This window comes from Psammomys obesus, unplaced genomic scaffold (genome assembly GCF_907164565.1).
Source record: "Psammomys obesus unplaced genomic scaffold, mPsaObe1.curated_primary_1811, whole genome shotgun sequence".
In the NCBI taxonomy this organism is placed as follows: domain Eukaryota; kingdom Metazoa; phylum Chordata; class Mammalia; order Rodentia; family Muridae; genus Psammomys; species Psammomys obesus.
Genome location: NW_026586550.1, coordinates 6,307,926 through 6,333,190, shown reverse-complemented (window position 1 = coordinate 6,333,190; position 25,265 = coordinate 6,307,926). Strand labels below are relative to the sequence as shown.

Below are 25,265 nucleotides of genomic sequence, written 5' to 3'. Positions count from 1 at the left end.
GGTTCAACCTCAAAACTTTTGGGTTCACTATTTCCTAGATGTTGGTTTAGACTTTGCAGGAATTTATACATTCACTCAGTTTCAGGAGATTTGTTTCAGACGCTAGAATACGCTAAGGAGTAGTCATTGGTCTGTAATTCCAGAGCACACAGCTACTTTGTTGAAACCCATTTCAACCTCTCCTAAACTGAACGCTGACAGAATTGGGACTTCATTTCCCAGAAGGCCGCGCAGCTTTGGGTCACGCGAGATTTCGAGAATAGTTCCCCCCCAACTCCCTCCGTAAAGGCGTGCGGTGTGCTGGGATATGTAGTCTGAACAGCCCTTGAACGCCCCCTCAGATGAATGGGGCCGGGGATGACTGAGAACTACAGCTCTTGGGCTGGCCGCGTCCGAGGCAGACGCGGAGGAAAAGTGGACCAAGAAGGGCGCTCGGGGTGGGAACAGGCAGCAGTGAAGATGTTCTGTGCGGGTTTTCTAGGGTAGAGGTCTGGAGGGACACTTCTTCTGCGCGCTGGCTCCCCGTGCCCTGCACCGGCCATGCGCCCGGCCTTCGCGGTGGGCCTGGTGTTCACAGGCTGCTGCAGTAATGTGATCTTCCTAGAGCTGCTGGCCCGGTGAGTGACCCTCTGGGGCCGCGCCCGGGCTCCAGGGGCTGGTCCGGGACTGCTGGCCCTGGCCGCCTCCCTACCCCACTGTACGGGATACCCGCGCAACCAGCTACTCTGCAGCCCGGGCACTGCTCCATCCCTTAGCATCCGTGTGATAGGGACACCCAGGGTGCTGCTGTCGTCACCTCAATGCCACACTTTTGGGAGTTTGAAGCCTGGAGACTTTTTCACTGTGACTGATCCTAGCCTGGTCTAAGGAGCGGGTGGCAGAGGCAGTTCCTCCACCAAGCCACCCTCTCCCTAGTTGTCATCCAACTCTAGCACTTTTCTCTGACCAGTTAATGAATGACACGTGTCTGTCTGGAGCAAAACTTTCTCACATGCAAATCAGTCCTGTTTTATACACGTTGCAAAGAAATTTTCGTTTGTATGTGTTGACATGTTCTGTAAAGCATTTTTTTATTGGTCTTAGAGGTGGTTGTGAGGGCTTTGCCCAAACTCACATGTGAGTGATGTAGATAACTACTAAACTGTCGTGGTCCCCGAGCTTTTAGCACGTTGCAGTCTTTAATTGAGAAGTGTGCACTTTGAAGTATAGCTTGAGAATGACTATGACACTTTCCCAAAGGGAACAGGGCTGGCTTTATGGTGTTGTCTTACAAATAATATTGTGTAATAATGTGCAAAGTTTAGTAGGCAGTAGTTAGCAGACAGGAGGTGGAGTGGAAAACAGGATTAAACAGCCCAAGTTAGTAATTTCAGGCTTGTCTCCATTAATCCTCTGGCAATACAGCCTTTTCCACTTATTTAACTTCTCCAGGCCTCCCTTTTTAGGCAGTTCAATAATATTTCAGTACAGTAATAACTAACTACATGTTTCTCAATCTATATACTGTCTGTTGACTATCTGAACAACCCTGTGATCAAGGATTACATTGTTTCACAGGAAGTAAAACAGATACAAAGTAGGGTGGCTTTTCACTACTTAAGTGGTTACATATGTATGTTTTGTATATGTGCTGTATGTACATACACAGAGATAAAGAGATTCTTTTTCTTCAAATTTTTCATAAAGAACATGACGTTGATAAATAAAAGTTTTATGTCCAGGAAAGAAAGAAAGGAGATGTAAATGTCTGCCTAATTCCTTCTCTTCAAAGTTGCTTTTTTTGGTTATTGTTTTTTGTTTTTTTTTTTAAGTTTGAAATTTGGGTTCTTGCCAAAGAAAATCCCAAGTAAAAGAAACTGTCTGCAGTTAATGGTTATACGGTCTTAAGGAGTAACATTTAAAAGAAGGAACGATTCATGGAAAACATTTCAGATTTTTATTTGAAACTTTAAAGCAAATTACTCCAGTTTTAAAAAACTTTCTCCTGAGCTGTGCCAGCAGTGTGGCCCTAAAATGCTTTCTGAATTAGCCTAAAGATGTGTTGATCATAGGATAATAGGAATACATAGGCAGCCGTACACATCCTTGGAAAGACAAAAAGTGGAAAAGAATTATCAGAGGACCTGATGGAAGGGAGACCAGAAAAGTGATTCCTGGTGTGACTTCTTTTAGGGTACCCTAAAATTAGATGGTGGTAATGGTTGTATATCTAAAGCCTGATAATGATGTCAATGATATACAAACCCTACTCATTTGCCATGAAGTCCCACCTAACACAGTACCTTGGAGCCTTTGTGTCTTTAGGGATGAAATGTGGATAAATAAAGGGAAAATAGCAAAGATCGTATAAAGGATACCATTGTAAATCTTTCACACTTTTAAAATCTTTTTTACAAATGTTAATGTTCTAGAGCACATTTGCTTAAAGTGAGACCTCCACACCCTCATTGACTTGCTTGAGTGAAGGCCAGACTCTGTCCCAAGAGTGGGAGTGCACAGATGAAAGGGACAGGGTCCACAGTCCATCTTCTGAACATGTTACAGTGATGCTGTGTTTTTGCTGCCTGTAGTTTATGTTTGGCTCCTGGGGAATTTTTTTTTTTTTTCTTGAGGGCAGAGATCCAAGTCATACCCACTGGGAGCTCTTTCTCAGTAACTCCTCTATGAGAGCTTTGGCCCAGGCTTTTAGTAGAAAATGGAAGGGAAATCCAGAGAAGTAGTGACACCCCAGCATGCTGCTTGTCCCTTGATGCATGTTTTCTTATTGAATTCTCATGGCAACAATATATAGTTTTCATTTTATAAAGGAAAAAAAGTGTGCACTGTCATTGTTAAAAGGATAACTATTGGGCGGAGGAGGTCCCTCAGTGGTTAAAGTGCTTGTTGTACAAGAGTGAGGAGCAGATTCCTAGAACTCACATAGAATGCCCGCAGTTCTGGCCAGGGAAGGCAAAGACAGGTGATCCCAGAACAGGCTGCCTATCTCTGTGAGTTCTGGCCTTGATTGAGACATCCTGCCTCAGTGAATGAGGCAGAAGAACCACTAAGGATGCTCTGGACGTCAGCCTTGGCACTTCAGGCTTACACATGTACAGTGTACACAGGTGCACCCCCACACATACGAACATCATATGCACACATGCACACAAAATACATGTGCATAGATGGACACACACATGAAAAGAGAGAGCAGGGAAAAGACAGCTATCGTTAGGTTGAAGACCCCTCAGTATAGAGGTCATCATCCTGGTTTTAACTGCCTTTCCAGTGTGTGGCAGACACTGTGTTATGTACTTTTCTGGGACCTGTTCATTTATACAACAATAAACTATGGAGAAAAGCACTCATGTTGTCCCTATTTTAAAGACAATTGGATTTAGAAGTTGATTAATTTCCATATCACACAGTAAGTGACAAAGGTGCTCTTGCATGTCAGTAGGAAACAGTATGGAGCAATATCCTCAGCCCTGTGCCACCGTGAACACACGAGGCACACATTCTCTGCATGCAGAAGTGCAGGCATCCCTTTACCACACCTCGGGGTCGTGAAATCAGTTGTGGGAGGGTGAGCCTCTCCAGAGACATGGGCTTTTTTGTTTCTTCCTCCCTCTTTCCCTCCCTCCCTCCCTCCCTCCCTCCCTTCCTTCCTTCCTTCCTTCCTTCCTTCCTTCCTTCAACAGTATAGGAGATTGAGCTCAGTGCTTCCTGCACACTGGGCAGTATTCTGCAGTGCCACTAAATTGCATCTCTAGCCTAGCCCCCTTACTTTTTTCTTGTAATTTTGAGACAGTAGTACTAAATACTTCTTAATCAGCCCACAATGCTAGGCTTACATGGATGCACTGCTACATCCAGCCTGACCCTGGGTTCCAGAAGACCAGCCAGGACAGAGTTGACTAGCACTGTGCTGGGAACCATCTAGAGTTAAAGTCTGCTCTCTTGTATTGGTTTTAATTAGATTCCTGAATGAGGTGGATGTTTTACACAATTGTTTATGGATTCCTACAAAGTTTAGCCTTGTTGCTTGAACTAAGTAACTCTGAAAGACAAATTGTTGAACTGTATCTAAAGCAGGAGGTTTCAAGGAACCTTCCTAGGTGGTAGAGCTCTAAATACAGCATTGTTTAGTTCAGCTAGCAAGCCTAGCTCTGGCAGAATGCTGCATTCCTTGTCTATCACTGTGCATAAGAGTGTGTTTAAGGGTTTGCACTGGGGGTATAGCTCAGTAGTAGAGTACTTGCCTGCTGTGCTGGCTATTTTAATGTTAACTGGACACAAGCTAGAGTCATTGGAAAGGAGGGAGCCTCAACTGAGAAAATGCCTCCATAGGATTGGGTTTACTGTAAGCAAGCCTATCATGTGAGAGTCAATCATGTGAGCATTTTCTTAGTGATTGGTGGGGGAGGGGCCAGCCCGTTGTGGGTAGGGCCACCCCTGGGCTGGTGGTCCTGGGTTCTATAAGGAAGCAGACTGAGCAAGCCATGGGGAGTACCTCTCCATGGCTTCTGGATCAGCTCCTGCCTCCAGGTTCTTCCCTGCTTGAGTTCCTGCCATGCCTTGCTTCGATGACAGTGATGTGGCGGTATAAGCTGAACAGACCTTTTCCTTCCAAGTTGCTTTGGTCATGGTGTTTCATCACAGCAATAGTAACCCTAACTAGTGTTAGGATCTAAAAGATGCTGAAACGACGACCCCAAATTCTAGTAGCATGCAAACAAACAAACAAACAAATTAAAGGCATTTGTTCTGCAATGATTCAGCATGCAGGGATCACCATCCAGGCAGAATGGCTACCCCCAGGTGAGCACGCAAGCTCTATTTAAGATCAACTAGGGGAATTTCAGGGACAGTTAGGCCATCCTTATTGTGATTGGCACAGGTCAAAAGCAAGGGTGCAAGTGCATTGATGATGGCTAGGGCTAGCTAGGGCTTGATTTAGGGGTTGGGGACCCTCGAAACTGGTTCAAACTAGCCCAAACTGGTGGGTTCCTGTGGAGGCTAATGTAACTTCAATCAGGGCATGGCCCATCCTGTGAAGACTCTGTGACTCTGATTACAGCTTAGGGGCTTCTCAGACCAGTAGCTAAGCAACTTTATCTCCCTCGGCTAGTTGTCCTGGCCAAGCCAGTTTCTGTGTTTGTTTTTTTTTCCCCCTTCAACTGAAGTTTCTTTTTTCTGAGGAATGGAAAACTTAGGCCTGTTCTATCTTAGCAAGAAAATGAAGCCTATCATGAAGTTGGTTTGGTCAGACTTATTTAGCCAGGCCCTCTCACAAGAATACCTAGCATGTTCGAGGCCCCTGGCAAATTTGTGTATTAGAGTTTAGTATTCATAGCACCAGTAGCAAATGGACGGCTTTAATAAGTAGTTAATGTATAACTGCTTTAAAAGCCTTTGTTCAGTGCTGTCAGGTGTGTGTCTTCAGTTAAGATGGAAAGACAGACTCTGAATCTGTTTAATATTAGTCTTTGTGGGGAATTTGGGAGAATTTGCTCACTTAGGACATCTTTAGTGATAGAACAGAATTGGGGGTGGTACAAAAAAAACTGTCAACATTTCACATGATTGACTTACCCAGGGTTCCTCAAGAGAGATGTCAGGAATAACTTGGCATGTGTTCCGAATAGTCACCATGGAAGACTCCTGGCTCTTCCATAGAGTGCTGAAGAGGGTCTGAGAACTTCAGGAATATCTCTTGACTGTCTAATGCACCATGATAAGGGGTGTGGAGAACTGCTGTTTGCTGCAGCAGTATTTCTCAGTCATGTTTGGCTTATTGTCCCAGCCCCATTTTTGATAGTTTTTCTTTATCACCGTTGCATAGATAGACAATTATGTCGATTTATATTCAGATATGTATGTGTACCCTATTAAAGCAGCAAGCCTCTCTCCATCCCGCTCCTTTGGGATAGTGTGAAGTCACACCCCTGTCATCACCCATCCTGTAGTTCCTGGCCGTAGAAAGAGATGAGCATCCCAGGAGAATTCCAGCATGTTTTTGTCCTTGACTAGAGACCGTTTGGGACCTTCCTGCAGCTTACTAGGAAAACCATCTCATGTTTGGTTTTCACTGTTTAATTTTTTAAATTTTATTTTCATTTCATGTGTATTGATGTTTTGCCTGCATGTGGGTGTCAGATTCCTGAAACTAGAGTTTCAGACAGTTGTAAGCTGCCATGTAGGTACCGGGAATTGAACCCAGGTCCTCTGGAAAAGCAGCCAGTGCTCTTAACCACTGAGCTGTCTCTCCAGCCCCCACCATCTCATGATTTAGTAATAAGAATTCTCATGCAGGGCCTGATACCCTAGGGAGGCATGACAGAATAGAGTTTGGTGTTCCCTGTGACCCACAGTGTCAAGGTATGTGATCCATGGGATATGAGAGCCAAGATGAGGAAGGACAGTGGTCTGCAGAAATCTATCCACTCTGTTATTTTGATGCCACAAATATAACAGGTTGTAGTGCCCTTTATCTGAGTTTGTGCCTCATTTTTTTCTCTCTGTCATTCACTGTACAGGAAACATCCAGGATGTGGTAACATTGTGACGTTTGCACAGTTCTTATTTATTGCTGTGGAAGGCTTCCTTTTTGAAGCTGACTTGGGAAGGAAGCCACCAGCTATCCCAATAAGGTATTGTACATTGCAGTCTTGTTGAGTCCTCTTGAAGTATAAAGTGGTGCCTGCACAAAAGTATGAATGCATGTTTCTCAAGTTTAGTTATGAGGAACAGTGGAATCATTAGTTTTATGAATTACATTGTTACACTCTAGAAACCTATTTTTAGAATAAAAATTTCCCCCACAACCTTTAAATAACTGTGATGGATATAACTGCATATGTGTGTAATACAGGGTCAGAATGACTAGGGTGACCACAAATTTCTAATAGTTACGTGTTCATCCTTTGTGTCAGTAGAATTATTGATTATGCCAAGACTGCTATTGTCAAGCATCTTGAAAATAGCCAGCGTTTGGAAGTAAAGAAGCAATGAGTATACAGCATGGCAAATCATTGAATGACACCGAATTGTTTGCTCACAAATGGTTAATTTTATGTTGTGTGACTTTCACTTCAATTAAAAGGAAATGATTGACAAGCTAAGAAAGAATTGTTAATGCCAGAGCGCTCTCTGTCAGTCCAGGTTTGCCCTAAGTATCTTCATTGGGCCAAGTACGATTGTTCAGGCGTTGGCCAGGTAGAAGTGTTCTCCTGGCAGTGTTTAGAGTGGTGTCACTCCGTTTCTTTGGAGTAACACTCCCACGTGAATGTCTCCCAAGGACTCAAGCTCATCCTGTTCTTCTGCTACCTTCCTTTATGGCTTGCTGAATTTTATTACTGTTGTATCTTAAGTTTTTGTTAATATAATTAACAAAAATTTTGTTAATATAATTCTAAATACTTTGATTTCCTTTCCATTGGGTTTAGTTTCTGAATAAACTTTCTGTTCCTGCAGGCCAGCATTTATATTACAGTGGAAATCCAACCATCTTTTTTTTTTTTTTTTAAACCTTTTGGATCCTCCCATTGCCTCATCTGCTTTCATGGATCAGGGTATTTGGTGGCATGTTGTGGGTTATTAATATTTATTATTTATTTATCTTTTAGTTAAGCAGTGGTTATTCCTAAACTAGCTCTATACCCAAATCACCACACAGAGACTAGGAGGTATTTAGAGCATAACCTACAGCATAATGCTGGGCAATAGTTACTCCATCCTAAACCTCCAAGCCCGAAAAGTTTCCTACCATTCAGATTTCACCCATTATACTTGCTTTTAGTCATATCTTAGGTCTGGTTTATCTCTCCTCGTGGTTCGAAATCCTCTTCTGCCGATCTCCCCTCTCCCACTCCTCCCACTTGCTTCCTTCTCCCCTCCGGACCAGGATGTCCCACCCTGTTCTCTCCATTGCTCAGCATTGGGGCTGGTTGTTTTATTGACAATACAGAGAACAAATGGTGGCATGTTTACACAAACTTAAGACAAGTGATGCTTAGAATAAACATCACAATGCATGTCCGGATTGAAACTAGATAGTGGGGTAGAGAAATCAGCATTTGAATGAACAAGAGTAAATTGTGTACATTCCACAGAACATTATTCTGACAGTGGCACCATAGTGTGTATAATAGCACCTTTGATGTAACCTCCCTGTCTCCTCCTGCCTGTGCTCCTGGTTCAGCCTCTTTTTTTTTTTTTTTTTTTGTGAGACAAGATCCTGTCATTATGTAACCCTGGCTGGTCTGAAGCTCACATTGTAGACTATGTGTCCTCAAACTCAGAGATCCACCTAACCCTGCCTCCTGAGTGCTGGGGCTAAAGGTATGCACCAACATGCCCAGCCTATCTCTACCATTTGATTATTGCACCCTGTCCCTTTTGTTGCCATTATGCCCTCCATGGTCTTGTCTTAATTATATTATCATATTCATGTCCCCTTAAAGTGATGATTTTATTTTCTGTATGTGAATCAATAGTCAAAATTTTGCTTAGATCCTTCATCCCCACAAACAGTGTCTAGGTTGTACCATGTAAGTAGCCATGTGGAAGAATGAAATTAATTATCCTGAAAGACCGTGATAAACTTTGTTTCCCAATGGCATCTCACCATGAGGGCATCTTATCGTGAGGACATTTGGCAAGAAGTGACTTAACAGATGTGACTGGGAAGTTGTGAGGAAGCCAATACTAGTGGTCTTGTATGCCTGTCGCACTGATCTCTATGTTAGTTGTCAAGTTCCTTAGATTGTTAACGCAGCCTGGGCTATGTGTACCAGTGGGATGTCTGTCCAGCTCCATAGCTAACCAGCAGCAGGACAGAAGATAGTGTGGGGCTTTGGGTTTACTCTTCAGATATGTGGACACAAAACTGTTGACAAGTCTGTTCCTAAGGGTGAATATTTTATGAACAATACAGAATCATTGTTTTGCTCTAGATTGTCGAGGCATTTATTTAAAGTTTTAAAAAATATTTTTTGAGTGAATTATGAACTCGCTGATATTTAATCCTTTTGGTCTGCAAAAACATGACATGTTAATATAACCATTTTGAGAGATATGTCGAATATCTCCTAGATGAAGATGAAAACATACAAATATAAATTTTTTTCATCTATTTACTTATCTGTAGCATCCAGTTACTTATTTATATGTATCCCTTTGTTTTCTAAGTCGTGATTACAGGACTTTTTTTACATAGTTTTTTCTTTAGTTGGTCTCCGACTTAGTGTGATACTGAGGATGACCTTGAACTGCTGACCTTTCTATTTGCCCACTCTTTGTGGCATTGTGGATTCAACCCTGGGCCTTGTCCACGCTAGGCAAGTTATTCTTGCCAATTGAGCTACATCTCTAACCCCTGGGATTTTTTTTTTAATTTAATTCATATCATAATTTTAAGACCATTGACTTCTCAAATGACGAATACTCTGGCTGGGTGTGGTGATGCATTTTTTTTTAATCCCAGTACTGAGGAGGCAGAGGCAGGAGGATCTCTCACTGTTAGAGACCACTGTGGTCTAGAGAGTGAGTTCTAGACTCTTCAAGGCTACACAGAGGACCTTGTTTTATAAAAAGGAAAAACAAAAAGACTCTGATTTTAAGTATAAATCTATATAAATCAAGGGATATCTTCATTGTTTTAGAGTGTACTAGCTCAGACTATGGAATAATTTTTACAGTGGCTAGGCTGAACATGAGTTTTACTTCGCAAATCTTTGGAGTCTATATTTTTTTTTCAAAATTAAGAAAAAATTATTATAGAAATATATATAAAACATATTTAAGGTAGTCATTTTCCAGAGGCCTAGGAAAAGTATCTACAAAGAACTAAAATATTTAAAAGGATTATCCGTTCACTTAAACTCTCTTGCTGTGGGCTAGGCAACATTTGAAAAGCTTAGTTCTAAATCATTTGAAAGATATTCAAGTGTTCCCTTAAACATATTTAATATTTGAGACTTTCCCCATGCTAGTCTGGCTTTGTGAAGGATTTGTATATATTCTTACATATTTGATTTCATGTGACAATGGTTCCCTGTACTCTCTTAATAGAAAGGAAGTAAGCCAGATGTCTTTTAAACCAAGTATATGTATTTCCTCCTATATCTGAGTTTCTTGAAAAGGTGGATCTGTGTGATGCTGTTCTCTCACTGTAGGTACTATGCCATCATGGTGACCATGTTCTTCACTGTCAGCGTGGTAAACAACTATGCCCTGAATCTGAACATCGCCATGCCCCTGCACATGATCTTCAGATCAGTAAGTGTTGCTGTTCACTGGGATCCTCAGAACAGAATGGGGAAGTGGACAGATGGAGCAGGGAGCAGAAGCAGGAAGTCTTAGAGAAATTAAAGTCTAGTGCATAAGGATAGATTTGCATGAGCCTTTGAACAAGGATGGCTTTCATCTGCAATATAAAGCAGAAAGAGAGACCTGGGGAAGTAGAAAGTGAAAGTTTACTTTTATTTATCTTAGCTCTAGTATATGACTAATAAAAATAAAATTAAAAATCCTCTGGGAAATAGATATACTTTCTGTTTCCTTCATCTGGCTGATTTTCGAGCTTATACTTATTGGTTTTGTTTTGTTTTGTTTTTGTTTTTGTTCTCACCCTCTGCATTGCCGTGTTTTGCTTTATAGTTTAGGCTGGCTTGGAACTCTCCATCCTCCTGCCTCAGCCTCCGGAGTCCTGGGATCACAGGCTTGTTCCACCACACCTGGCAGACAGTTGTTGATGAGGAGCGCCTCTCTGAGTGTTCCACCCATTTTCGTCATTACTTTATGTCTCAGAAGCTCTCTCTCTCTAGTTGGTATATAAATATGAGAAGAGTCTTCCCAGGCGAGCAGAAAGATGTCAAGGGCCATGTAGGCGGAGCTGTAGCAGACTGCAGAGTGGATGGTGATGGGATTGACAGAATCTTGTTGCTTGAGCTTTTCATGGGAGTTAGTGTCCTACTTCCAGAGGGACTTACATAAGATAATTATGGTTATTGAGGGGACCTTCAAAGCATTGACACAAAGCATTTCCAATACACTCTTGTTGGTTGATTAACACCTTTCTAGAGAAGAGGGAGATCCCTGCATGACTTCTTTCATTAAGAATGGAGGTGGGAGAGAAGCTCACTAGAAGTTTTATAAATTAGATAGATGGTAAATTTGACAGAGGTAGGTCTAAAGTACCATCTAGCCCTATTAGCCAGAGCTTTTGTTATGACTTAGTAATAAGAATTGGTCATTTTTATTTTCATTGTATCTTGCAGTGATTTCATTATTTTATACGACAGATTTTTTTGGCCTCTACTTTGTGTCTTAGTGACTGGTCATTCTTCATCCCTTGTTTTCCCTTGTGTTTTCTTACTTGTCATGAATCATGATGTTTTCTCCCATAATACGCTAAAACCATCACCCTTGTCTTCTTTTACAGGGCTCTCTGATTGCCAACATGATTCTAGGGATTATCATTTTGAAGAAAAGGTAACAGCACACCATCATGGTTCATGTATGAAGTGATATTCTAGGCTACCTCTGTCGCCTTTCCTTTTCCCACAGTGGTGATAGGACTGCTATCAGCCTTGTCCTGAGTTCTTTCTCTAAGAATCATGGGTGATAATGATTTGCAAAGGCAGCTGACCAGGTCAGAGGCTCCACCTGTGGCTTCCTGTGGGGCCAACCAACAGCTCCAGTTACCACTGGACCTTCAGTGCTTTCCCAGCCTAGAAATCAGCTCCACCCTTGGCTCCACATGTGACTCTACATGTGAACTTAAATTTTCTAAATGAAGTAAGATAAAAAGTGAGAAGATTCTCACTTTTACTAGTTGCATTTTAAATGCTGAGTGTGTGGCAAGTAGCAACCATATTAGAGAATGCATAAATGTAGCATTTCCAGGGAGTATTAGGGCAGATTTGTGGGTGGTCATCCTTGAAAGTGCTTTGTTTTTTACTCTATTTTTGCTCTTGGTATTCCTGGGGCTAGATCTCAGGTCCTCACACTTGCTACAGATAATCCTAAAACATGCGTGTTCCCCACACATAAGGTGCTCATCAGTGTAATGGACTATAGAATAAGTTTATATGCTAAGAGAATTTCCAGTAAAGGCCCAGATAGACAGAGATGAAACAGAAGCCTCAGGGTTATTTTTTGTAACTATCCCTCGAAGTCTGGTCTAGGACGGGGGTGGAAAATGGCAGAAAGAGCCTGGTATGCTTTTTCAACGTACCCACCTCTCATTTGAGCCTCACCCTCTGTCAAGGAGAAAGGACTTTAGAGAGGGACAGTAGAGAGTCTACAGGATTTCTTAGGGGAAGGTCACCTTCATTGTTAAAACCAAAATAGTGCAAGTGGTGCCATGCTTTCAATTGTCCAGTTCCTAGTCTCAGTATGAGTGCTCTTTAGGCTGAGGGAAAATCTACCCATTCAGAGAAGGAACCTAAAGAAGTTTTGTTTTTGTTTTTGAAAATGTTCTTTGAGACAGTTTCATTTTGTAGTCCTGGCTAGCATGGAATTTAGGTATATTGACAGGCTGGGCTTGAACTCACAGAGATCCACCTGCCTTTGCCTCTCAAGAGGTGGGACTACCACACTCACCTAGAATTTACAGTTTTTAAGTAACAAGGGCTGTATCAAAACAAGGACAATTGTCCTACCTTGCTAGGCTTGTTTTCATGTGTCCTTTGGCTTCAGAGGTCGTGGAGTCCCCAGGTAAGTGCTGCTGCATGTGAGTTCTTCCCAGTCCTCTCTTCTTTAAACACAGGCTACATGGCCAGGTGTTTGCTTTGACATGAAGACTATACTTGTTGATAGCTAGAATTCACCTTGGAATAGACCCGTGTTTCTTCCTAAGCTTTTATATCTTCATAACAAGATATAAAAATATATATAAAAAGAATTGCAGTCTCCTGATAACAACCTTACTGCCGAAGGCTCTCTTCACAGCACTTTTTTCCCTTAAGAATTTAGTTGGAATATATTATCTTGAGTCTGAGCCTTTGACTGTCTACAGAACAGGAATTTCTCTAACTTCCCTGTATTTATTCATTCTCCCTTTCCCTCTCTGCCTGTCCTCATTCCCTCATTCTTTCCCTCCCTGGTGCTGAGGATTTAACCCAAGACCTTGTCCATGCTAGGAAAATGTCCTGCCACCAAGCTCTGTTCCTTACTTATCTTCTTATTTTTTTGAACTTAGCCCTTTGGAGAATTAAAATACCATATCTGTATTTTTTGCATTGGCTTAATTTTTAAAATGTTTCAACTTGATGTTTCTAGACTAAACTTTTGATATATTGATATAGTTTTACTGGTATTTATTAACTAAATACATTATGATAATTCCATACATATATATAATTTATTTTGATAATGTTCATCCCCGTGCCCTCTGTCTATCTCCCACTCCTGCTGGGCCCTCCTCTTCCCAAATAGACCCCTTTCCACTTCCTCACCCCACTTCTCTGTAGTGGGTCTCCTCTACATCACTCTCTCAGCTACTTAATCAGTCAGATCAGCCTTTGATGAGGTATTGTAACCAAAAGATACAATGTACTTGGGTAGAAAAGAAATGATGATTCATTCTGCAAGTTTAATTTCTTTTCATCCTTTTTCTTGATAGCAAGACTCCGAGGGGGATTGTAGTGATGAGTTTTAGTTAATGTGGAATGCCACCAGTATGCTGCCCTCTACAGATTTTATATACCTCTCTTTATCCAGCACTGCCAACATTTCACAAAATCATTTAAGTCACTCAGATTGTTTTTTAAAGAAATACCTTCTCTGGAGAGTAGGTATTATTCCCCAAGTTTTGACTCTTTTATCCAATGATCTCTCATTCCTTGTGAACAGTGTATGGGCTAAGCTGCAGTTCTGGGCTCCGAGGACTGGAAAAGCGAAAGGTACTGGTGAAGGCTAGTAGGCTGCATTGGCTTCTGGAGAGCAGAATACAATATCACATGCCATCTGATATCTATTGTGTATCTTTTCTTTCTCATTTTCTGATAAAACAGTCTACTGGTCAACGAACTGTTGAACGACTGCTGGAGAATGGTCCTCAGTAATACTGTAGAGCTTTGCACTTGACTCTCATACTGCCCGGCGGTAAATCCCGTTAGACGCTGTCTCCTTTTCTAAGGTGTTCTTGTCCTTATTTTTCAGATACAGTATGTTCAAGTACACCTCCATTGCCCTGGTATCTGCTGGAATATTTATTTGCACTTTTATGTCAGCAAAGCAGGTGGTAAGAATCGGCTTGAAATCGTTTCTCTTGACTTGTCATCGGGCTGCGTCGTCAGGCTCCTGTTGATAATGGGAAGGAATCAGAGTGCTCATGTAATCACAAGGACTCAGCTTAGAGAAGAACGGGAGAAAGTGGACAGCATGGACATTCCCTTGTGTGTCAGCTTGTTTTGCATGTTTGGTCCCTGTACCTAGTATATTTTCTTATTTCCTAGACTTTCCAGTCTGGCTTGAGTGAGAAGGATGGATTCCAGGCATTTGCATGGTGGTTACTAGGCAAGTACAGTATTCACAAAAAGCTAATTACCTCTGCACTTGTGGTTGCTGAGTTTTCTCCTGTGGGACATGTTTCTTGGCAAGAAGTTTAGGCTAAACTAATTACGCCAAGGAGAAGAGTAGCACCTGGGACCAATATGTCTCTGAACCTTAGTGTTCAAAAAATTAAAAGAGCAAGCATTCACATTTGCGGCACCGTGTTCTGCATGGGTCCGTGTTTCCCATGGCAGTCCTGGCAGAGAGAGAGAAGTCTCTCACTATCTTCAGGGGCACTGTGTAGGCTGGTCCGCCGCAGAAGAAGGGCACATTAGAACTCTTGACTTTAAATTTCCCAGAGACGCATTTCTAACTCTTGGACTTATTTTCTTTTTAAGTTAACTGCTCCATATGGCAGTGTTCCCAAATCAGCTCTTGTGAGAAATTTTAAAAATACAAGTGTCTCTATGTGGAATTAATTAGACAACTCTATAGGGCCTTGTCCTCACATGGTTTGGAGGGGAACTCCAGTGTTTGTGGTAGTAACAGGAGTAGACTAACACTGATTGGGTGGGAAAAGTGACAGGAAAGAGTGTGTTCTCCTTACCTGGGCTTTGGACTTTAACCCTTTACTTGCTGTTCTTCACTGCAAAGATCTCTGTACTATTAGGAAATTATGTATTATCCAATGGGAAAATTCTCCAAGTTATAAACTTAAAATTCATAGGGAAAAATTCATGTTCAGTAATTTTATACCTTCATAATGTGGTGTTAAAAACCCCAAGTATGATAACTTTTCATTTTGACTACCATATCAGCAAGATGGTAAATGACACTGTCACTGCCGTGAGGGTCCAGTGACACAGGCATTTCCATAAAAGCTGCTAGCAGAATAAATTGATTGCCTTTCTCAAAAAACAGTATATATTGAGTTTTTTAAAGGCCTTAAAGTTTTTTTTTTTAATATTTGCCTCAGCAGTTCCATTTATGAAAATTATCCTAAGGAAGTAATTAACATTTAAAATATTTGTATGTATTGATTTTAGAGAAATAACTGGAAATCTAATTTGTCTCATTGTAAGACATTTAGGTATGGAACATCCACATGATGGAGTGATGTGCAGAACCTAAATCTCACGTAGAAAACACATTTAATAAGGGACATAAAGGAAGAGTCCAAAAGAACCTCATGAGAAAATCAAGGAATAAACAAGTGCAGACAGTCTTATCTTAGTCTACAGAGATATATGTGGAAGGATGTGGAAATGGGAAACTAGAGAGGACTAGATGGTAGCATTGTGGTTTTAAAATTTGCATGTCATGTAGCTTATGATGGCTATAGAATTATAATACTGTTACCTTAAGAAGATATGTGAAAAGGCATCTTGTAACCTGACCATTATTTTTAGGTATCGGGGCCCTGACCTTTGCTCTGCTGATGTCAGCAAGGATGGGCATATTCCAAGAGACTCTATACAAACAGTTTGGGAAACACTCCAAGGAGGCATTATTTTATAATGTAAGCAACTTCTTAAACTCTGGGAAGGTGAAAAATTCTGATATATGATGTGTTATTCTGAATGAAATCTTAGTGTAATTGATGGGGTGTATTTTTATTAGTAACCAGCCTTTAGACAGAATACTGAAGAACTTTAGGCAGGGGAATAAGGTGCACTTTGAGTAACAGTTATCCATATGAGATGAGGATGATCGATCAGCTAAAACACTTAAGGGACAAGGAACCAAGGCCCACAAAGTTCCTGTAGGTAAAATTGTTAAAACCAATACGGAAAGCTAGAGAAGGCAAAGTCCCAAAGCAGCAGCCAGGAGTGTGGACATGAGTGGGGCAGCTTGGGGGCTGGGGAGTCAGGGCCTGAGCTGCTTAGAGGGACTTTCCTGAGCTTTACTTCTCTGAGCTTCTTCATTGTAAGGGCTCATCTGACACTCTCCTATAGCTCTCCTCCTTCCCTCCTTTATTGCTGAAATAACCCAAAGAACGGCCCCAAGGCCAAGGTGAGACAGCTCCTCCATGCTCAGTTAATCCGGAAAGGCAGCTTGACACATTCACTTGGAGCTAGAGTTTTGGCTAGGGATTTTTAAAAGGTAAGCATTTTATTCGGTTTGTGTCTTTTACTGAGGGCAATGCCAAGCATAGTGACAGCTCAGTAAGAGTCAGCTGACTTGATCTTACAGTGCTGCTGTAGTGAGGAGGGCACTGAATGTCCTCTTCCTCTTTAGCTTCTTTCCATCATTTGTTTTTCCTTGTCCTCGGATTGTATGCAAATCTCTTTTCATACTACTTACTAAAGCCTTTGAGATCTGTATGGGCCTTGTAATTTTCAAATCCAGTATGAGGCAAGTCCTTTTGGGTAAAGTGATTGTGTGCTGTAGTCCCCTTTTCCTTTGTTGAGGGAAGGACCGACTCCTTTGCCTGGCTTTCTCCTTGGTGACCATCAGACTGCGTAAAGTGCATTGCCATTTGTTGTCAAGGGCACGGAGGCACTACACATTTAGAGGGGCTTTCTCGCTTACTGGATAGCCTGAGCCATTGTAAAGCTACCCTAGCTGTTCTGTGATGGCTTTGCATTTACCTTTATGTGATCCCTTTCTTCCCACAGCACGCCCTTCCACTTCCTGGTTTCATCTTCTTGGCCTCTGATATTTATGACCACGTTGTTCTGTTCAATAAGTCTGGTAAGTCTGGGATCATATGGCAGTGTTACCTGCCAGTTTCTGAGGCAAAGCCTCACATTTGCATTTGGCTCACTACAGCTTTATCTCATGCTCATCTAAACCTTTGCACGTCTGGGTGTCCAGATGGTGTTGCTAATCAGTGGGTGCAGCAGCAAGAGCCTTTATAAGTGCCTTCCTGGTCTCCAGAAATAAGAATATCCTCACACCTTCTCTTTCTTGTGGAATCATGTGTTTGCATTTGAACATGAACTGTTAGATATGTTGAGAATGCAAACAAGTAGTCCCAGTGCTGAGCTGGGACTAGAGCCCTGTGAGTTGGGTGACAGCCCGCTGTCTCTGTGTTTCTCCTCTGCCAGGAAAGGCAGAGCTGCTCACAGATCTGGGCTGCCTTGGCACCAAGCGAGATGGAGCAAAATAATGACAGGGCTTGTTTCCTAGCTACAGATTAAATAAACAAGATAAATTAATTACAAACAAAATTTTTTAAATGTGAAATGTCTATATGAAGTAGAGCTGTTGCTTTTTAGAGTGACTACTTGTTAAATTGATGGTAGATGGTAAGCCTCCTTGAAAGACCCTACATATCCAATCTCATCTGAAAGTGTTGCGTAGATAAGTGAACACATAAGAAAAGCCTTTTGAATCAAGGCTTTGTGTTGCACACAGCACAGGTAGTAAATGCATTTGTGCCTTGTTGGGCCTGTTCTGCATGTGCAGTGTTGTGTCTGTCATTTGGCCTAAAAAAATGTGTTACAAAAGTAGATAGTAGGCAGGAGAGTCCACAGAGTTCTGAATTACAAAGCATCATCTCTCATTATAAATACCACAGTTTGTGAGGATCCTAAGAGTCCCCACAGAGATCTGACTCCTGTGGTTAGCATAAACTGGGATCAAGAGAAGTATGCACCAACTGTTTTTTAAGGAAATAATGCTACATTGTTCCTGTTGTTTTGCCTGTATAACCTTGTTCAAAAGGTGAAAGGTTAGCTGTTGATGCTGGCATGACCGTGCCCTCTTTTCACTTCTGCAGAACTCTATCAAGTTCCCGGCATCGGTGTGGCTATGCCCATCATGTGGTTCTACCTCCTCATGAATGTTGTGACTCAGTATCCTTTAGAGTCCTCTTCTGTTTGTGTCTCCATGTTGTTTGGCAGAGGAATGTTTATTTTAACAGCATAAGAGATGTGAGTTTGGGTGTTGCCTTGATTTCATCTGTGGTAAGCTTGAGATAGCTAGACCCACTCTTGAAGCCCCTTTGTAGAAGGGAAAGAGGTAATAATGGTGCGGACAGTCAGGGAAGGAAGTTGGCAGAAGAAACAGAATTCCACACATTGGTTCAGAGCTGGTCATGTCATGAGATGAAATGGTCTGAGATTTCTACTGAGGGTTCCTGGTATCCTAGGAAGTATTTATTATTCATGACTATTATAAGTTGTTACAAAGTTCTGAAACAAACTTTAAATTAGAACTAATTTAAAAGTAATTATATTAATAAAAGGACCTTACCATTATAGGAGTCGCTACAGATTGACATTGGCCACCTCCTTCTGAAATCACTGATTAGATTTGCTATACAGAGCTTCATTTTGAAGGAGAGAATTGAGGGCTAGAGGACAAAACAGAATAAGGTTAGTGTCACTTTGGCATTGCCTTCATTATAAACTGGAACAACAGTCCATAGTAATGGGCTTTTCAAAATGGCAGGGCCAGAGTCCTTCAGGAAGTTCTGCGAAGGAGGATCCTCAGGATCACCATGTTTTCTTGAAGGCAGGAATCGAACCTAAAGCTCCTACCTAGTTTTCAGAGAACACCCTTAACCTCTCCTCCAGATACGTGTGCATCCGGGGTGTGTTCATCCTTACAACAGAGTGCAGCTCCCTCACTGTCACACTGGTTGTAACTCTGCGCAAGTTTGTGAGCCTCATCTTCTCCATCTTGTACTTCAGGAACCAGTTCACTCTGTGGCACTGGCTGGGCACTTTGTTTGTCTTCATCGGGACCTTAATGTACACAGAGGTGTGGAAAAACCTAGGGACCACAAAAAGTCAGCTGCAGAAGGACGACAAGAAGGACTGAGGTCTGCCTGGGACAGACAGATTAATGTTAGGAGAGAGGGGCCTCTGCTGCAGGTCTGGCCATCAGCTTACTTTGGCTGATGCCTAATTACCACAGTATTGAATCAGACAGACTCCAGAGCTTCCTCTGAAGGATAGGACTCCTCTATGTTCAGACAGCATTTGTAGACTCCACATAGGCATCCCAGAGATAGAATGAACAAAACAAGTCTATCAGGAAGACTATCAGATAGCCTCTGCATTTGCTTTTCTATTCATTTGCCAGAACATCAGAACCATGCTTGCTGAATTCCAAGTCCTCAGAGCTACTAGTTTTCTACCTGTGGTCTTAGATAAGACCATGCCCTTATTGCTACTGATGATTCTTTACAGTGATAGCCATCACCCTTCTGGCTGTGTACCTCTCTTCTCCCATCACCCCTCCACACTTCAGCACTTTGTAGAACATCCAGTGTTCCTGGTACAATCAAGCACTGAATGACCCAGTGGACATGTGAGAAATCAGACCTCAGGAATGATGAAGGCTGGACTCCCTCCAGTCTGTTGGGAAAGAAGCTGTTGTCCCCATGAGCAGTGCCCTGGTGATAGTGAGCTGAATGCTGGTGATGCTGGATAGGCAGAGCCCACCTCCCACAATTCAGTTTATTTGTTTGATGCGTGCAAGGATCCCATGCTTCTTTTACCTGCTGCTTTCTGTACTTAAGAGAGCAGTCCTGTAGCACTCATGGCACACTAAAATGGCAGAAAGATTGGGAGTGGGTTGAGAAGAGGGAGACCTTACCATCCGTCTCCCGTGTGGTGCCCCTTAGCCTGTTATGGAGACAGGAATAGAAGTGTGGTCCAGAAAAGCTCACTCTCTCAGCACCCTGAGAGACAGTAGCCCCTGTGAAGCCAGCCACACACTCATGGGTGTTTCAGATGTGTGTCTGAGAGGCTTTAAGGCCTGGTGACCAGGAGATACCTCTTCCTTGGGCTCTTGAGAGTCATCCCCTGTCAAGTCATCAATGTATAAATCAGGTCAGCCCCCAGCTACCACAGCAGGATGGAGTTGTTTTCCTATAGTTATCCAACTGCTCTTGATGGGTATGTGTGGGAGAGTTCCCGAGACAGAGCATGCTATGTGCAGAAGCACGCCTGCCTCTATGTACAGAAGCACGCCTAACTCTTTCCTGTGGGTCATTCTGCAGGTCAGGTTTTCCTCTCGTGGATAATCTAGAGATAGAATAACCCTGTTAGACAGCATGTGGAGCTTGTGTGTGCCCTCAGCTGGGTTGTGTGTGACTAAAGAGTGAGGACACCTGTGGTGTTTTATTTCCTGTTTTCTTCACTTTAGTGCCAGACCCTCATTGACCTCACCTAGCTCTCTGGTTCTCTGCAAACAGCTAAACTCAGTTTCTCTCACATATAGACTACACAACCTTCCATCCTTTTGCTGTGTGCATCCTGTGCTCTGAAAGTGAGACGTGGCTCCCATGGCTCCTCAGCTCACTTATAGTTCTTTAGTCCACCATCTGAAGACACCCTTGGATGGGTCTGAGCAGCAGCCAAAACAAGTGTCCTAATCCTCTGGGTCCCTTAAGAAGGCAGTTAAAACTGCCATGCTTTTTGTTACATTAACTACGGGTACTGTTTCTACATGTAAGTTTCTCCATCTAAGTCCCCAAGACTGATTTGTCTTTCTGGCCATTGACAACTTCCCAGTGCTGGTAATGGTGTATTCCCAAAGATGCTCAGTAAGATGTGAACCCATTCACAGGCCCACAAGCTCATTAACTCCTTTGAAATATGTGGGGTTGCCTGGACCAATGTTGCTATAAATACCAAGCGTTAAATGTCCCCCTATAAAGACAATAATAAAAAAGTACTTTTTCTTCCTGTTTAACAGAAGAATCTGTCCCTAGGGGCTCTTGAGGCTCCATTCTGATTACTCCTAACAGGCTACAACCTTCATTACCTAAAGCTTTCCTTTTTATGTTGGGAGAAGTACTACATAGTTTGTAGCTATCTGAGACTGGTTGATACACAGGATCTAGCTGGACCCGTTACAGCTTCAGAATGTGTATCCCTTAGTATGAATACTTTGCCAGTGTTATTAAAGGAGATGTGGGAACAGATAACAGCAATCACACAAGAAAACGTGCATCTGCAGGAACAGAGAGTATTAAGTGCTCCATGAACACTGCTCGCTCAAGCACGCAAGCACCCAGCCTGCTTCCCCCATGCTCTAGAGGTAAGAAATGCATCCAGCAGACACGAGTGACAGTTTTGTAAAGTTGCTAAAGTTTTTATTGTATCTCTTCATTGCACATGGTTGGAAATTTTCACACAATTGAATACATTCCCCTGTTCCCACTCTCCTTCCCTTGCAGTCCAGCTGTTAGGTCCTGTTGCTCCTCTGGACAGTTTTGCTTATACCTTCAGATTACATATACACCTGTGATTTATGTCTCTACAAATGAGAGAGCACATATGGAACTTGCCTTCCCTACACTATCTTAATTCATCTAATAGGATCATCTCCAGATACATCCATAAAATCATTCTTTATAAAAAAAGATCATTCCATGTTGCTCCTTTTTTTTTTTTTTTTTTTTTAAGATGGCTAGTAAAGGTTTTAAAGGGGCAAATAATAGCCAGGTGTGGTGCATGCCTGTAATCCCAGTAATCCCAGCACTCAGAGAGGCAGGGTTAGGCAGATCTCTGTGAGTTCGAGGCCACTCTGGTAGTCTGCAAAGCAAGTCCAGGACAGCCAAGGCTATACAGAGAAACCCTGTCTTGAAAAACCATAAAAGAATGAATGAATAAATGGGCAGATAAGCCATTTATTGAGGGACAGGCTCACTGAATGTAGAGAAATATCTCCTAAACATCATTGTGCTTTCAGCTGCAGAGACAAAGCATATCCTTTGTCTCAAAATAGAGCTTAAGACATATAATGCTCTACAGTAAGAACCAAATGGCAAAGGACACTAGCCAGGAAATGTGTACCTGTGAGACCATGTAGCAGTGTGACTGGTATATTAGGTGAGGTGACAGGAGCGGATGGCAGATGCTTGGCTTATATTTCATATGTGCATATCTTTTTACTAGCATGGTAGTAAATTCTATATTGCTTTTTTTAGAAATGTATTTTCAAGTTTTGCAATTTTTTTCTTGCAATGCTGAGGATCAAACCTAGGGCCCCATATATATTGTGGATTCTTTTCTTTTCGCCCTACTAAGACAACCGATAACACACTAGAAAGATTTATAGTTCAGTAGCTGGTGGAGTTTGGTGTTGTGTATTTCCTTTTCCCTTCTTCCTGCCCAGTTAAGCAAAGCCCAGGACTCTGCCAGCGTGCTTGGTGCTGCCTGTAGCCCCCGTTCTGTTCTGAAAGGAACACGTGGCAGCTCTGAGGGTTCTCAACCTGTGGTCATTTCCTGTGCCCCTTCTTCACCTCCCTCCTGGAGTCAGGTTTTGGTTTTTGCATCTTCGCTCTTAACTCTACCTCATCTCCCTGCTGCCCCTACATTCCTTGTGCTGTTTTCTGCTGAGCAATACCTATTGTCTCTGCTCATGCCTCTGTTCTTTGGGGCCTCTTGGTATTTTTAGGCATTTTATAGTGTATTTATAGCTGTCTAGTGTGCTTTGTTTATTGTTTCTGAAAGCATTGCTCATGAGAGTACAGAGTATAGGGGAGCATTTGGCAGAGTGTTTGCAGGGAATATGAACATGGAAGCTTTGTCTGAACTGTCTGCATATTCTTTTCCAGCTCAGCCTAGGCGCAGAGAATCCTTGCTACCTGTCCTTTTTTTGTTTGGTTCTTTTTAGCCTAGAGCTAAGGAAGGGGAAGTACGGAGTCAGGAATAATTCTAAAGCAATGAATTAGTTGTGGGTGGTGGACATGGTAGGCCAGTGTGAGAGAACCTGAACAGATAGACAGTATACTTGGAGGAAAACCTCATTTTAAAGATCTGAAACCAAGATCCTCTCTTTGGCCAGAAGTAGATAGAATTAGGAGGAACTCCTGTTTGATAAACAAAGCATTTTGGTCTCAGCGGCTTTCTCCTGAAAGCTGTTGACTGAATCTTGTCTGTGGCAGTTCATGCTAACATTGAGAGAACTGCCAATAGATGAAATGTGCTCATTATTACTGTTGATTGGTATAGGTTTGGAAATAACTGTGAATAATATTTAAGTGTAGTATTTGCATCTTGAAATATGTTTGCTATTATCAGAGCTGGGGTGAGAGAGTGACCCTCTCAACTTTATAGAGTATTCTCTTTTTCTAGAAATTTCCTCACTGTAGACATTCCAGGGATGGAAGGGGCTGGGGAGCATGCATAATGCATTTCTGAACTGCCAGCTCCTGGCATCGTGTCTGACATGTTATATGAGAGAACGAATGCTTGCCAAGGCCTCTTCCGTCCTCTTCATAATGCTTCCTTACAGTTATTCCCTGTTCTCATTAGCTGGTTGGCAAGAAAGCCAAGGAAGGGAACATCCCAGTGTCTCCAAACAAGAAAAGGACTGGGGAGACGTATGTAGAATGCTACCTAGCTTTTTGCTGTCTTGAGCCTGGTGGGAGGGAAGAGGGGGAGACTTGTGTGTTCCTATTACTATGTATAATTGATGTTCAGGAAGAAACTCAACAGGTCATTAGAGAGCCCTAAAGGTTTTTGAAGTGGCTTCCTGGTGGCCTGCTGCACTCCCGTGTCACAACCTCTGCAGTCATTACCAACTGCTGCCTAGAGAGCCGCGTATATCTATCTGTCTACTCCAAGCATCACAGACATCTCTCCCAGGCTTTCCCTGCAGAAATCACCACCAAGGAGCAAGCAGCAAAAGAGCCAGAGATAGGAAAGGCCTGGTCTGCACTCAAACAAATAAGGCCTGTGTTTTCAGGGGAAACTGTAATGATACCTTCGACAGATTGAGTTATTTTACATCTTTTCTAGTAGAAGGTAGACTCCTCAAGCAAAGTGGGAGGCGGTGGTTCTTCTCCAGCAACACGAGAAAGCCTTTGTGCTTCAGTGAGCGTTTCCGTGCTGTTTGCCATCTTTCCAGAGAATGGCCTCAGCTTCCCAAAAAGGATTTGAAAAGTTACAAATTATGGTGGTGAGGATTTTATTCATTTAGACTCTTGAGCGCTTCATTGAGTATTGCATTTTAAGAACAAAGATCAGAGAAAGAGGGAGCTCTTAGCAGCCATGTGTGTGTGCAACAGCCTGAAGACATTAGTGAGTATTCAGACTTTGAGCTGTGTAAATACCAGACATCACTTCCAGCCTTATGAGGTATTTGAGCAGTTAAGGAGGAAAGGGAGGTTCTTTGAATAAAATGTTTTGCCAAACTGAATGTGTTTTTTTACTGTCATTTCATATAAAGAGCCATTTTTCACCTCTGAAAAAACCCATCAGACATCTGGTTTTTATCTTTAATTTGCAATTGTTGTTTCTTAATAAATGTCATGAATCCCTGCAGGTGCACCCAATCACCAGTGCCTTCAGGGGCTCCTGTGTGGTTTCAAGAGCTGCCTTGTTTTTACCTTGTGTATGGTGGTGGGTGCTTCGTGTGGGCCATTGTCCGCAGCCTGTCTTCCTGATGCCTCGCAGCTGGATCAGTAAGAGGCCCCTTCCCAGGCTACTGCCTGCTTCTGCTTCACACATTTAAAGCAGATTTCTCTACCTTTGAAGTCCTAGAAGACTGTGGCAATGTGCAGTGGATCTCTCCAATAGATTGATTTTTGTAACGCTCAGTGTGATCAGCCCTCTTTCTCTACAGACTACATTATTTCACATAAATCTTAACATACACGTCCCACATGCTCCAAGCAGTTTGTCATCAGGTCTGTAGGTAGTATGCTCTGCAGTAACGTGCATGTGCAAACAAAAACAAATGCAAGACAGCACAGGAAACAGACTTGCACCCTCCCTTTAACAGCTGTGGCAGTTTGGGTGTTGTATGTAGTCTGGAGCCTGCAGCTTTGAGTGGAAATGGCCTCTTGAAGTCGCTGCGTGCTGAAGCCACACAGG

General features: G+C 42.4%; 1 protein-coding gene across 1 annotated transcript; it reads left to right on the top strand.

Annotated features, from left to right (window-relative positions):
* The first annotated feature begins 312 nt into the window (after nucleotides 1-312).
* Nucleotides 313-24,588, top strand: Slc35b4 (solute carrier family 35 member B4). Its single transcript, XM_055602091.1, has 10 exons — nucleotides 313-617; nucleotides 6,519-6,632; nucleotides 10,158-10,260; nucleotides 11,426-11,475; nucleotides 14,149-14,230; nucleotides 14,445-14,505; nucleotides 15,891-16,000; nucleotides 17,100-17,175; nucleotides 18,206-18,281; nucleotides 19,005-24,588. The coding sequence occupies exons 1-10, from the start codon at nucleotides 541-543 to the stop codon at nucleotides 19,249-19,251; spliced, it is 996 nt and encodes a 331-aa protein (XP_055458066.1). The 5' UTR covers nucleotides 313-540; the 3' UTR covers nucleotides 19,252-24,588.
* Nucleotides 24,589-25,265: the final 677 nt, after the last annotated feature.

Coding starts and splice junctions, on each gene's coding strand:
- Slc35b4 (XM_055602091.1), top strand. CDS start 541: ATGCGCCCGGCCTTCGCGGTGGGCCTGGTGTTCACAGGCTGCTGCAGT. Junction 618..6,518: donor TTCCTAGAGCTGCTGGCCCG/GTGAGTGACCCT, acceptor TTCACTGTACAG/GAAACATCCAGGATGTGGTA. Junction 10,261..11,425: donor TGCACATGATCTTCAGATCA/GTAAGTGTTGCT, acceptor CTTCTTTTACAG/GGCTCTCTGATTGCCAACAT.